The sequence below is a fragment of the Penicillium cosmopolitanum genome (genome assembly GCF_028827165.1).
Source record: "Penicillium cosmopolitanum strain IBT 29677 chromosome Unknown utg000013l:1.0-859999.0:1.0-860633.0, whole genome shotgun sequence".
Taxonomy (NCBI): Eukaryota; Fungi; Ascomycota; class Eurotiomycetes; order Eurotiales; family Aspergillaceae; genus Penicillium; species Penicillium cosmopolitanum.
The window spans coordinates 519,866-534,355 of NW_026622683.1; the positions used below are offsets into that span (position 1 = coordinate 519,866).

Genomic DNA, 14,490 nt, shown 5'->3' on the forward strand with positions numbered 1-14,490 from the left:
AAGTTCTTGCCCTTAAATCCAAAATGCCGACCTGCATTGCGTGCTCTAAAATAGAAGCTGTGGAATAAGGGAGAAAAATCCATTGGTTGAAGGATGTGGCTATCAGGCAAAGAAAGCAAGAAGTTTTAAAAAAACCGGAGGCCATTTCTTCTTTGGGTTAGACTGCAATGTCAGCATATAAAGCTTCTCACCAGGAAGTACTGAGTGGTTCATATATTAGAGACCGAGCTCGTATCGAATAAACTGTACTATAAGATCGAAAAAAGAATCTAGAAATTTGGTCAGAAAACCGGCAAAGACCTTCTCCGACAGTTTCTGAGCCTCACTGAAGCTTAGGCCTCTTGGCTCTTTAAAATAAGCATTTGGCGGGCGGCCGACCACAACTCACCCGACATCTCACACCACGCAGAATTCATGCCTTCGCGGGCGATCATTTATTGACTGCAGATTTGGGGACTTCTGACTACATTGCATTTATTATGTCTGATAAAGTGAGGGTCAAAGATAACAAAAAACATCAGATAGTCAGTCCTAACTCTGTTCAATGCTTATTTATCTCCGCGGGGGTGTGTCAAACCGATCAGCTGTGGGTCGGTCGGGGGGTAAGATGGATTTTTTTTGTCTGGATGCGCCCCTTATCACAAAGTGGAACAGCTAGAGAGTTAGGTGCATCTGACTGAAACTTACATATGCAGGCGATTCCCCGTGCGAGATTCGTGAAAATATTTTGACGGTTATGAGATCTGAAGAATTTTCTGCGCCATGTCAGTGAATCATCAGAGCGACGAAACCCATGTGGCGGACTTCCCCAGCAAGAGCGAGGCTGTCATTATCGGAGAAGAGAAAGGCGATGATTCAGAAAATTTACACCATCGCAAGAAGTGGCAGAGTAATGTGACCATCGTCAGCTGTGTAAGTTTTGCAACACAGAAGATCAGGCCTTTATCGACATTCCTGCTAACGTCGACAACCTTAGTATATCGCAAACTTCAGTGACGGGTTTCAGAACAGCTTGGCAAATCCGACCAATGTTATTTTCAAAAAATTACTCGGGTCGGCTGGCTACTCTGCCGACATGAAAACGCGAATCAGTAACTCTTTGATTATCGGAGCGATTCTGGGCGTCGTTGTTTTAGGTTATACTTCCGACATGTTCTCTCGACGGTCTGGACTACTCTTCACCTCCTCGCTGGTGGTGATCGGTACATTGATGTCTACCGTTGCTCTCAGCGTGCATCCATCACACAATATGCTCTGGTATTTCGTCATAGCGCGCGGTATTGCAGGCTTTGGTGTTGGAGGTGAATATCCTCCAAGCGCGGCTGCAGGCATTGAGGAATCAGACACTGTATGTTCCCCTCTTATCTATTTTAACACCGAATATTTGTTGATTTTGAGTACCACAGATCATGAGAAAATACAGAGGGCCACTTTTTGTCTCCTTCACTACGCTCATGGCCACGCTTGCTGGTCCGATTCTGCAAATTATTTATCTCATTTGCTTGGTCGCGAGTGACAATAACCTTACGATCACTTTCCATGCGATATATTCGATTGCTACTATTATCCCTCTGATAATAATTGTACTCCGCATATTCATGACAGACTCCGTCTTATTCCATGACTCTAACCTCATAAAACAACGCCGATCGCCAAAACTATATCTCCTTCTCGCTCGTCGTTACTGGTGGCGCATTCTGACGACATCTCTCGCATTCTTCCTTTACGACTTCATCAACTTTCCGAACAGTATCATGTCAAGCACAATCATCGCATCCCTCGTCAAAGATAGCGATATCCGAAAAACCGCAATCTGGCAAGTCATCTTAGCGGTTCTTCCCGTACCAGGCGTCATGATTGGCGCCTGGCTCACCAATGCAATTGGCCGACGGAACACTGGAATCCTAGGTTTCGCGGGCTACATGGTCCTCGGTTTTATTATTGGAGGCACATATGAGAAGCTTTCGAAAAACATTGCTGCGTTTGTTGTCCTATACGGTCTCCTGCAGGCATTTGGACACATGGGACCAGGCGCAACAATTGGACTTATCTCCACTGAAGCCTTCCCTACAGCCATGCGAGGAATGTGCTACGGAATTGCGACTGCCTTTGGAAGAACTGGTGCCGCTGTTGGCACTGAGTGCTTTACCCCGTTACAGACTGCTGCTGGAAACAGTTCGACGTTCTACTTAGCGGGCGGCGTGGCTATTCTTGGTATCGCTGTCTATTGTCTCCTGCCAGAAAGCAGTAACCTCGATCTTGAAAAGGAGGATAGATCTTTGGAACAATACCTGGCCGAGAATGGATATTCTATCGGGCAAAATGAGAAAAGTTGAGCCGTGGTGTGTCATCTCTTTTGCCTGTGTTCGAAGTTAAAGGGAATGACAACACACGCTTAATCATCGACTTTTGCTGAAAATTTCGATATTTTACGCGGTCATGGACTCAGTCGTCATATGGACGATTAGAAAAATATAGATATGGATGGGTGGGAGCGCTTTCTGCATGACTGATAGATCTAGATTTTATATTATGTCTAATTTACAAGTTTATTTTACAGTGATAGATGGACATCTCGCTCGGTTTAGCGCGCAGGCTGGGCCTCATCCCAGGCAGTAGTAATCTTGCCCCAGTATTGTTCAGGATGAAGTCTCATATGGCCCACATGAGGCGAGCCTTCGAACATCTCCAGGTCAACCTTGTAGCCCTGGCTTTTCACCTTAGCAACAGCCTCTTCCAAATCCTCCCACCAGATGATCTCATCCTCCTTGGAGTAGAGGTAGAGTCTGTTAGTCTCGACCGGAGCAATATCATGATCGTTCATTACTCGAGTCGCCCAAACTCCTGAGGGCTCAGTGCCACGTAGTAATTCCCATGCATAATTTGCCCACAGGAACATCCACCACAGGCCTTGTGTGACTGCAAAGGGCCATGGGAAGTATTTTGATGTCCCGACAGCCATTGCTCTTGACCAACGGCCGACTTGGGATGCAAAGTCCAAGCTACCTGGCGTAGAATCACACACTAACAGCGCGTGGGGAAGCTTCTTGTCGCTGCCATGGCGTTGTTGATACGCAGTAAATGCGGCCGCGAGGAAGATGCCTCCGGTATTCGACATAGCATGCAGTAGGACTCGTTCCTCTCCATTGCCACTTCCGGTGGGCGTTGGGAATACCGTGTCAATCACGGGTAGCATTGCTTCAACCCGGGCGTCGAGGGGTTGATTAGATGCTTGAAAGGTGCGAGATAACACAACAATGATCCTGGCACGGGGAAATAGGTCATTATAGCCGTCGGAATATTTCGAGACGTGTTTCGGCATGCCGTCGCCCCACCCGAAGATAACGATAGTTGTTGGTTCATGAGCTAGTGCTGGTTTGGCCTTTTCGTTCCCATTCCGAAGGTATACCCGATCAGATATCGCGGTGAACCCGGGGAAAGGCAGTGGTTGTGGAGCCATTTTTGACAGGGGGGAAACGGATTCAGTGGGACTCGCTGCTCATGAACAACCTTCGAAAATATTTAGACTTGCGAAAGCGAAATGGTGATTCCGCGAGAATATGGGGTCGGGGATCTCCTTTACCTACTAATCCAGCATTATATACCAAAACGCGGCCCGAATGGTAGATAATCAGAAAATTCGAATTTGGAAGTTGATCCGAAGGGCCAGGCGCAAAGGGAGGGTTCGTTGGGAAAATGCAATCGAACTGGCCAGCATTCCGAGAATAGGTGGGTCGTTGGGAGAGAATAAGCGAATCAAAATGAATATTTCCATCTTGGCTTAACGTGCCTCGGTACAAATCCGATTCTTCTTTGACGCAAGTCACCGTGCGCGTCACGTGAATTTTAATGACAGAGGGGAAAAAGGACAACCACATAATTGGAATCAGAATAATTATTTTTAAATGATATCTCTGAAATTCAGGGTCAGTATTTGATTATTTCCTCCCTTTTAAGATTGGAATATAGTGTAATTTCCCATTCAAGTTGCCGTGTGCGCGTCGAGTCGCGTAAACCGATGACATAAGCAGCATCAAAAGAAAAAGAAAATAAACATTGGACTATTTTAATTGTATAGGATGCACATCAATTTGTTAAATAATAATGTGTGTCAATCGAACCTTGCATGTTTTCCTTCGTAGGGTGAGGAGTGGGCAACTATAGAGCCATTTGACAAGAGTAGTAAAAATGGTTCTCATTCCAAGCCTATTAAAGCTGCGTACATCCCGCACTTTGTATTGCTATGCATTTCATTCATTCAATTCACAATGACCCCAGTGCTTGAGAGGTTTTTATTTGTGATTCTTTCGGTTGCGTACTACCAAGTATAAGGGGTGTTAAGGCCCTGTGGGTGTCGCCAGCTCTGCGTAACTCATTGTCGCCTGCCGTAGCATATGTGTATGGCACCTGGGCTTCATTTGGAGTCAAGAAGAACTGGGATTGAAACACCTGGAGGATGGACATATTTGAGCGAATTCTTTTATCATGATGCCCACTTGAAAAATATTATTCATACTAGTAGATTCGGAACAGGTCCATGGGAGTTTTACACTATGTCTACGTCTCTTCGAGAAAGGATGTTGATACACATATTCGTAGTTTTTTCTTATTTTGTATATTGAGACACGTGGAGCTCATCTCTATCGCATAAGAGTTTGAAAGCTCAATGGACAATTTTGAAAAAATCGAGTATACCGTGACTGGTTCGTAGCGTATGCGTCTGGTTGTCTGTAGAGGTTTCACTACCCCACATAAACCCTTTGAGTAAGTATCAGAGGGAGCTGTTGATGCGAAAATGGAAATCTTGAGCTGTAAGATAGTAATGTCAACAATATCCAGCAAAAATGGAGATAAAAAACCATACTCGAGGCTAATTTCAGCTTTGACATGTCACGAGGTCCTGTCTCCCCTTCTTCAAGTCCATTGCAGTTTTTGCCTTCCTCAACAGTTCGCCATTTCCACAGAGGTGTAAAGCGATCTGGATTTTTCTCCAGCTGATTTTTGACGTACTAAAGGGAGAATTTTGTCAGAAATACCCTTCTGAATCGAGACAATTGATGTGAATGAGCGAACCTTGCCGAGAATCGGAAGGAACTTGAAGCCATGTCCACTGTAAAGTGTGAGTTAAGGTTGCCGCGGCCTATTTCAGGTGAATACTCACGAGCCACCCGTGCAGATAAATAACGAGTCAGAATACCCAGGTACATAATCAATGACAAACTAATCTGGATTAGCGGGTTGAGTTCATCTGAAGCCAAGAAAGGACATACCTCGTTGTCAATACTATCAGTGTACCAGCACAACTATTCTTATATCAGTCAAGTGAGATAGAGTCGAGGGAAGGAGAACACCAACACGACTGTCCGTGAACCCGATCTCGGTTAATTCAGGGAACAATCCACCTATCACTCGCTTCATTTGTTTCAGTCCATAAAGGGGCACGGTATTGATGGGATCCGGGCTGTATTTTGTCCGAGGAGTCGATATTTTCCTGGAAAATTGTTCAATGTTAGTTTGACTAAGCGTAGTATAATTTTTCCTTTCAATTTAAAGACGCACAAATCTTCTTGGGATGGGTGGTCTTGGAAGTTGGTAAACTGGATTGATGGAAAATTAGTATAAAATATCAGATTAAGGGTGGAAAGAGCGTCTATAATACCTTGCGAGCACGAAATCCGAATTTTAATCTGCCTTCCTTCGTGATAGGGAAGCCACCTCCTTCGTAAGCACTGTCGAGATTGTTAATCCTGTCTGAGCTTTGTTGGATATGGAATCTTACGAATCTCCTTCTCCTTCTAGGAACCGCCAGACTGGGAAGTTGTCTGGGTGAAATTTTGTGCGAAGATCCTGTCGATCGCTAGGGACATCGACGAACATCACTGTGCCCATTGTTGCTTCGACAGAGCGATGTGCATCTGGAATAATAGATGAGGACCAAGGACCGCCTATATGAAACAATTAGCATTATTTAGTGTCTCAAATAGCGGAAGAGCTCACAAGCAACGATAACCAGGTCTGCATTGTGGCGCAAGCCACCCTCAGTTTGAATACCGGTAACTCGCTTGCTGGAACCAGACTCGTCAACGATCAAACTTTTGATCTCGCCTTGAGGTCGACCAAGAATAAATTTCACTCCAGCCTTTAGGCAAAGATGGCGCGCATAAACGCAGGCCTAATAGAAATTAGCCCAAGGAAGATAGAAGAAGAACCGCGGCATTACCTTGTCTGCTAGAGTAATACCGGACCCTGCGTCGAGAAATCCGTTTGTACGACCGTCTCTGAACGTATCAAAGCGATGGTATTTCTTAGCCCAGTCGGGTCCTAACGAATTGACGCGTCGTTCATCACTGCCAGTGTTCTTTTTGATATGTTAGAACATGGAGCAAGGACTAGCCACACTTTTTGTTCATACCTTTACAAATTGCAGATCTCGGAAGGAAGGAGCAGTTTCGCCCATGACCCGAAGATTTTCAGAATAAAGATCAATCAATTTTGGCCCATCGGCTAAATGAAACACACCACAAAGAGTCAATAGCTCGTCCTCGGGAGTGAGTGGGTCGGGAAGTTCAGATGGATCGCTATTTTTGATGGCTTTATTCCACTCGAGCCAAATGTCTCTAGCTTCGAGAGCGAGATCTTGCGAGCTAAAACTGAGTTTAGCAATGAGATTCAGATTGATTGAGTTCATAACATACTGGCTTTTGCTGCCATATGTGGCGCGAAAGATTTTGTTTATGTCTGCAGAGGCTCCATCGCAGCCATTGGATGGGTTGTAGTGATTCTTTTCAAAGTCACATCTATCAAAGATAAAAGATAGTGACGTTCTTGTAGCCGCCTCGAGCGAGCCACAAGGCTGTACTTAGTCCGAACACACCGCCACCGACAATGATAAAACTGGATTCAGGGCTGCTCATTTTGTCTCAAGAGAGACTGTACTGACAAAATAAATTGAATGAAGATATTGCTCGATGCTCTGTGATTCCCACATATATTTCGAAGCAAACAGGTGATGTGCTTCATTTAACTGCACTTTAATTAAGACATTTGAATTCCAATGCCAGGACGGAATTGCCGCCATCGAGATGTGGATTTTAAAACCTTGTGTGTGGCCGGGCGGCATTTCCGTTATCTCAGCTAGCGTTGGCGATCGTTGGATGCGGGGTTGTCCAAAGGACAAAGAGACTCGCCCACTCAAATGATCCAGTCTGGTCGCACAAGCGGGGGTGCTTTAGTTTGGGTCGCGCATGGGAATTTCAGTTCGTTCGCGATATGATCCGTTGGTGCGGCATTTCCGTTTTTGTTGTTATTGATCGTGCATTCCACGATTTGATTGAAACACGCAAGGGACCTGCACCATATTTCATTGGTCTGGTAGACATCTTCACCAATTATATCAGTCTAGTCGAAGGATGCCAGTAGATTGCGGATCTGCCGCTCTGGTTAATTATCTGAAATTATATTCGTATCAAACTCCACAATTTTATCCATATGAGCCGGGGTTCAGGACCGTAAGACAGATTGTTATAAAGCCATGCCTGAGGATGCGGTCTAGTCTCACCTGCTTCGATGTACTGTGGTGCATCTAATTTCTTCAAGACTTCTTGAATCCCACCATAGTTCAATACTCAACTGCGCGAAGAGCTCCTACTGGCCCCAGCCGCATTAAATGGTCTCAGGCTCAAGATGGGTCTTCATGATTTTTTGAACAGGACTGCTCTGGAAAATACAATCTGCGCCAAGAGAGGTCATCTTCAGCAGAAACCTACTTCTTAGCTCTATGCTGTATGCGACCGCCGCTATCCCTTTGAGTAAGTGGACCTCTATTTGAGATGCCCATCTGCTTTGTTAACAGGGCGAACCCTTAGCATGGGACCAGGGCTCGGCCGCTTCTATTTCCTCGCTTTCAAGCTTCCAGGAACATTTTGGGATCAGCTCCACCTCTGGCGCTAATTCAACTAGAAACTTTGTATCTCTGGTATACATTGGAGATGCAGCTGGAGCTGCTCTATCCTTTTTTATCAACGACAAAGTCGGCCGTTTATGGTCCTATCGCATATACACCATTATTTGGATTATCGGGCAGATCGTTGCCATTTTTAGCCCTGGGTCATCCGGGCTGTATGCATCTCGAATCATTTCGGGTTTAGGAATAGGGGCCCTAAGCGTCACTGGTACTATTTCAATCGTCGAAATAGCCCCTGTTGAGATCCGTGGACTTCTGTCAGCCTGGTACTCAGTTTGCATGGGAATTGCGTTGATGACATCCACATTCTGTGTCTATGGCATGGAATTACATATTCCGAAAAGTCGCTTACAGTATCAGGTTGTATGGTTTTCGCCATGCATGTTTATGGCAATTTGGATTATAGCAAGTTTCATGCTTTGTGAGTCCCCGAGGTGGCTTATCATGTCTGGCAGGGACGAAGAGGCGCTTCAAACTCTTGTCAAGCTCCGACAACTATCAGAGGATCACCCACGAGTTCAGGAAGAGCTGCAAGATATGAAAGAATCTATCCGATCGCTCGAAGGAATTGATGATTCTCAGGACCAAAAATCATTTCAAACCACCAGAATTGCAAAAGAAACATTTACGCGACCGGCAAATCTACGACGTGTACAACAGGCTCTCATAATGTACGCACTGCCCCAAATTTCGGGCGGAAAAATTCCGTCACGAACTATTTTATTCCGATTTTGAAAGTTACAGGACTGGCAGGAAGCTCTACACACAATCTGTTCCTCAGCGGAATGTACACTGTCGCCAAGTTTGGCTTTAGCCTTTTAGCAATATTTTTATTTATCGATGCACTAGGGCGACGAAACTCACTATTTATCGGAATCACTCTTCAAAAGGCTTCTGATATATACCTCGCTGTCTATATAAAAGTGCAACAAGACCATGGTGCGTCTGAAGGTGCCAGTCAGGCAGGGCTTGCAGCCATATTCATACATGCCTTCGGATATTCGATAGGTAAGCAGACAAAAATGAAGAGTAGAGATATTGAAACTAATGAGGCTTTGACGAAGGACTCTTGACCCTCCCCTATGTCTTCGGTGGAGAGTTATGGCCTAACCGTATCCGCTCTTTTGGTGCAGCATTCTCGCAGACGTTTCACTGGTTGTTTCATTATGCGATGACATTTGCGCTGCCATCACTTTTAGCCAGAGCAGATAATTGGGGCGCATTTGTCTTCTTTGCTGCCTGGTGTGCCGCGGGATTGCTCTATGTCTACCTGCTGGTGCCTGAGATTGCTGGGCTTACAACAGAGCAGATTGATGATATATTCAGTGGGCCGTGGGTGGTTTCGGGCAGAGCATCAGGAGCACGGGCAACAGAGTCTATTCTCGAGGGCCAGGATATCGCCTATAAGTCGTAATATATTTACCACATCTTTTTCGATTCGAATTCCACAAGGATTTATCACTGAACTCAGATTACGGGCACGAGAGTCACCTCAATTCTCTCCCAAAGGATGAGTCGATGGGCAAGAAGGCGAGCGAGTGAAAGGGTTATGCCACGGTGTGATAGCTACTAGTAGTTAAACCTGTTTGATCTCAGCATCAAGTATGAATGTAATCGTATATTTTATAACAAACATGGAAGCCAATTATTTCATAGTCAAAATAGAATTGTTTGGTTCAAGGGCAGACAGGCCAATTAGATGACGCGATAAGTAAACTGAATCTGGAAATATCCAACAGACGAGTGCTTTCAACCTTACATGTTGAGGCTTTGGGAATGCCATTTCATAGCGAACAGGAGGCTCCGCCGAAACAGTGAAATCAGAAGAGCCCCCAAAAAAGAAAGGAAAATGAAACGCAAGAACACTTTCATATGACGTGTGTAAAAATCTAAATCCAAGAATCATCCGATGCAAAGTGTGGGGAAAACAGCCTCGTTGCACTCGGGGCAAGATTGCCGGTCTCACCTACTCCTTTACGGAGAAAGATAGTAAGGTCGGATCTTTCTAGGTGATCCAATCAACGAAGAATGCGGCAAGGCGCGATCGCGCGAACTGAAGTTTTGGCCTATCAAATTATTGATGTGGAGCCTTTGACAGGCGGAGGCGACTGATTGGGTTTTAGGATTGCCGTCCAATGACAGAATTGTTCGATAAGTGGAGTACGAATCGCGTCCTTTATGATAAAATAACATATGTATCAAGAGATTGCTGGATTTCATGATTCTTAAAAAGGAATCTCAGCTATTTCCATTGCATCGGCTGGCATATCCTTAAAATTGATTAGCCCGTACATGGGGTGGTATTTTATCTCTCAAGTTATCAGACAGCGTTGTACGGCCCCAAATGGCGTGTAGCAAGGGGGACTCCGCCCGTATTTCGGAGAGGGGAAAGCGGGCGAAGTCACTTGACTCCTGAGTATTTCGGTTCCTTTCAGGAGGGAAACATTCCGTCGCTTTGGAATTTGGCTAGAAAAATTGCACGATCATGCAGCAACCGTCGTCGCCAGAACTTATTTCTCCGGGCAGTAAATCTGGAAAGCCAAATGGCCTGCTAGCTGAGAACGATCCTGGCGGACAACGTCGAAGTACCAACGCCTGTGGGTGCTTTCCTTCGATTTGAAATATGGAGTACATTTCTAAGCTAATATTGGTCGGAAAAAGGTCGTCGATGCAAGCGCAGAAAGATAAAGTGCTTTTATCGGAGCGAGAGTAACAGTCGGTGTGTAATTTAAGCGAATTCACGAGGACTTGCTAAAAATAATATCTAGCAAATGTGTCGCGTGCTCGAAGTCACACTCCGGTATGACCCATATCTTACGTGCTTTTACATTTACTCTTAATTGATCTCGGAAACAGATTGCCTGTTTGACGTCCCACCTGATGGTGCTCTGAGGAGCCTTGCGTAAGCGTCCCAAAGACATTAACGTGGATCATTACTCAATACTAAATATTTTGTGCAGATATGTCGCAACTTTAGAAAGGCGAATAAAAAGCATGGAAAGGGAGTTGCGACTGAAAGGGGTAGAGGCGAAAGTGAATGAGAACCGGTACTATGAATCCACCTCGACATATCATCTGGGCCAAACCAGTATGCTAATGCGTTTCGTTCTAGCGATACTTTGAACCAAATCAATGACGAAAGAGGTGACAGGGGCTTCCAGGGGAGATCTCCAAGTATTGAGATCGATAGTCCCATTTCATCCCGCGAAGCTTGCACTAGAGGAAATTTTTCTTGTGGAGTCCCAATTGATTTGACAACTCATGGAAAGCACCTCCAACGTGACATTGCGGTTCTTGATATTATTCAGATTCAGAATTCATGTTCAGATATCAGTGAAAACCTCCCGCCACTCCCATCCGATGCAAGAGCTAGAGAGCTGGTTGACACGGTCTATTTCTATACCCAAGCTCGTTATTGCATAATTGACTGGGTTCAACTACGAGAGTGGCATCGGAATCGCGAAGAAATTGCTTACGCTACCACATCGGACCCATTGGATCTGCAAATCGGTAGATAACCATGACACTTGAAGTATATTGTTCGTCACTGACAGATATAGGCTCATTTTTCATTTGGATAATTTATGCCATTGGTGCTTGCTTAGTTCCAATCTCCGAAAGTTCGACAGAGGTAAGCTCGACCCTGCTCAGTTACATGACACCGCTAATACTGGAATCAAAGGAATACTTTTGTCGCGCTCGAATTTACATACCAATACTCATGTCTGCGCAGAACATGGATACGGTACAAGCCCTTCTATGCTTAGTACAATACTCATTTCGAGCTCAGGTAAGACATTTTGTGGCATACTCACTTCAAGACAAGCGTATTCTAACTTTTTACAGAATGATTCTCCATTATGGTGAGTGTTCCTAGCTGCTCAATCTCGATGCGCCTGTCGTTAACAGAGGAAGTAGGGATCTAGTAGGGATCGCTCTACGGCTCTGTGTCAAATTGAAATATCATCGAAAAATTATGCACCCATATAACGCCCAGAGCCTCAGTGCGTATAAGATGGAGCTTCAGAAGCGATTCTTCTGGTGTGCATACTGTTTTGATCGGTTTGTAAAATCATTCCTGGTGGTTTATGAAGAGCCAATGACATATCTCTGACTTTGACGTATGAAGGCTGGTGTCAATGTTGGCAAAGCTTCCATTTGGAATCAGAGACGTGGACATAGATGTCGAGGTACGTTAGATACGCATTCCAGTAAATTTGGTGCAGAAATTGACGAGAGATTCTAAAGCTGCCGGTTGATATCAACGACACCTGTATTGATGAGGAGGTAATTCGAAGTCTACAAGAGATGCAGATAAATGAGGACACAACTACTAGGAAAGGCATAACAACGGTCGGTCTATCAACTCAAATGCACAAATTACACTCAAACCATGCTGATGATGAGTAGATGACCGCTGCTCTGCATCACTTGCGAATATACCGCATCAGGTCTAGCATATTGTGAGAAAACACCCAAGAGATATTATCTACACCTGGGCAGAGCTGATAATATCATAGGACTGAATTCGCCGGCCCTAGTTCTCGTTTCCCTACACTAGAAGAGGTTCAAAGTACTCTTTGGGAACTAGATCAATGGCGACAGGACGCCCCGAAGAAAGACAAATCCAATCATTTTCCTCAGCAAAATGTAGATCGAATACATACAAACTATCTGCAAGCCGTTCTTCTGTTGATCAGACCCATTCTGGTAAATCGTCCGACAAATTTCGATTCGATAGGATTATGCGTCACATTTGCCGCAGATGCATGCGAGGTATGTCAAACTTCCCTGCACATGTCTTTTACTAATATGTTACAGAGCGCGAAATTATTGAGCTTGAATCCTTTGACTCTACCAGACCGTATCACGGTATACCATTGCTTCTTTGCGGGTATTACCCTGTTACAATGCCTTGCCATAAAGCCCGATTCATTGACCCCCAGAGGATCCCATAAAGCAATAAGCGCATGTTCAAGCGCGCTGGCTGTATACACACGGGTTTTACCCTCAGTTGCGCCATTTTTACGTCTCTTCGAGGATGTTGCAAATAAAATTGTCTGTGACCATCATGGCACCGAATTTAGTCCGAGCTCCGAGGTGCAGAGTTTGTTGAGTAGGATAATATCGAGCGATCCGTCTGAAATACCGAGGTTTGTGGAGAATCAACAAGGAAATGTCGTGATTGAGGTACTGACCCGGTAGTATACTGCAATCTCTATCCGAGTGGGACAATCAAGATGGTGTATTTTCATGGGCCGCCGCTGATCAAACAGAGAGTGAAACATTTGAGGTATTTTATTTCATTGGCAGTTCTATCACAAAGCTAATATTATTTCCAAAGCCAATACAATACGAGTCCATCCTGGGCGGGCAATCCTTGGTGGCACCACTCAACATGCCTCTTGATATTTCTCCTCTTTTACGTATCCGACACAGAAATGATGGACATATGGACGGCGAATTGGCTGAGTGGCATATCTACAGAATTTTGTGGAGGGTCCTCCCTATTATAAAAAGTGACACAAGACTAGGAACTATATAGCAATCTAACTTTCGAGTGCGTCGTGGAGTGATATCCAAATTGAGAGAATATTTGTCTTCTCGCCGCATGATTTGCCATCGAAACGTACGGTACACAAATTCACAAAACATTAAGATAGATGGAAGTCAAACTTATCCTGATTAAAGATCAGAATGAAGAATGAGTAGGTATCTGTATGCCGAAACAATATCCAAGTTTGACTGAGAACAGAATTGATATATCAATATTGCCCTTTATCTGGAGACTCGATATGAAGTAGATCATGAAGTTTATTGATTCCATCATTAGGACCCAATGAAATTTCTAGCTCTTTCACACACTGGCGTCCTTTTTTGGTAAGGCGGCATAGGGTCTGTCTGCAGTGCTGAAAACTTTCCGTTGATTCGATTAAATTCACAGCCCGAATCTTGATACTTTGATATTCCGTATTTCGAGAAGCTCTGTATTATCTGGATTTGCGTGAATGCTGTGAATTATTGGGAATTAAAATTTGCCCTCTGTCAAGTCCTCCATTGCTCCTTTTTGCTCGGCATAAATACCACTGCATAAATTCCTGTAGTCATCACGAATTTGGAATGTGATGCCCAATAGCACCGCATGCGCTGAGAAGTCCCTGTATTTTATCAGTTTATTGAGCTGCGAGAGGCGCTGGTCCTGGTAAGTCTCACAGCTATTTTCATGAACCTTTTACTGGGCTGCATTTATCCCGTGGAAATATCAGTTAAAAACCTGCAATACGGAATTCCCAGCCATAGTGACCAAATTCCATCTCAAGAATCGACCGCTTCATCCAATTGCGAAACGGTGCATAGATATTTGGCCGACTACAAGCTATGAAAACATTTTTAGATGGATCCTCGAGGTCAATCAAGTCTCGCACGACATCCCCATCTGACAGAGAAAGACCTAATTCCAAATACTAGATTCTTCCGGACCTGTCTGACGATGTTGGACCTACTCTCTTTGGCTTCACGTTGCCCAA

At 44.7% G+C, this 14,490-nt stretch overlaps 4 protein-coding genes across 4 annotated transcripts; 2 read left to right on the top strand and 2 right to left on the bottom strand.

The window, feature by feature from the left end:
* Nucleotides 1–762: 762 nt before the first annotated feature.
* N7509_014180 (uncharacterized protein) lies at nt 763–2,336 on the top strand (the record flags this gene model as incomplete). Its single annotated transcript, XM_056638817.1, has 3 exons — nt 763–912; nt 977–1,348; nt 1,407–2,336. The coding sequence occupies 3 exons, from the start codon at nt 763–765 to the stop codon at nt 2,334–2,336; spliced, it is 1,452 nt and encodes a 483-aa protein (XP_056480806.1).
* Nucleotides 2,337–2,584: 248 nt separating this feature from the next.
* On the bottom strand, nt 2,585–3,460 carry N7509_014181 (TMEM53 family protein; the record flags this gene model as incomplete). Its single annotated transcript, XM_056638818.1, has 1 exon — nt 2,585–3,460. The coding sequence occupies one exon, from the start codon at nt 3,458–3,460 to the stop codon at nt 2,585–2,587; it is 876 nt and encodes a 291-aa protein (XP_056480807.1).
* A 1,311-nt stretch (nt 3,461–4,771) lies between these two features.
* On the bottom strand, nt 4,772–6,914 carry N7509_014182 (NAD(P)/FAD-dependent oxidoreductase; the record flags this gene model as incomplete). The annotated part of the gene is made up of 14 exons (XM_056638819.1): nt 4,772–4,809; nt 4,865–5,009; nt 5,074–5,110; nt 5,162–5,220; nt 5,271–5,303; nt 5,356–5,491; nt 5,560–5,597; nt 5,660–5,729; nt 5,780–5,945; nt 5,998–6,172; nt 6,221–6,358; nt 6,413–6,644; nt 6,696–6,781; nt 6,822–6,914. 14 exons carry the CDS (start codon nt 6,912–6,914, stop codon nt 4,772–4,774), a joined length of 1,446 nt encoding a protein of 481 aa, XP_056480808.1.
* Nucleotides 6,915–7,709: 795 nt separating this feature from the next.
* Nucleotides 7,710–9,377, top strand: N7509_014183 (uncharacterized protein; the record flags this gene model as incomplete). The annotated part of the gene is given in 4 exon segments (XM_056638820.1): nt 7,710–7,808; nt 7,866–8,612; nt 8,624–8,971; nt 9,028–9,377. 4 exon segments carry the CDS (start codon nt 7,778–7,780, stop codon nt 9,375–9,377), a joined length of 1,476 nt encoding a protein of 491 aa, XP_056480809.1. The 5' UTR covers nt 7,710–7,777.
* Between the last annotated feature and the right edge of the window lie 5,113 nt (nt 9,378–14,490).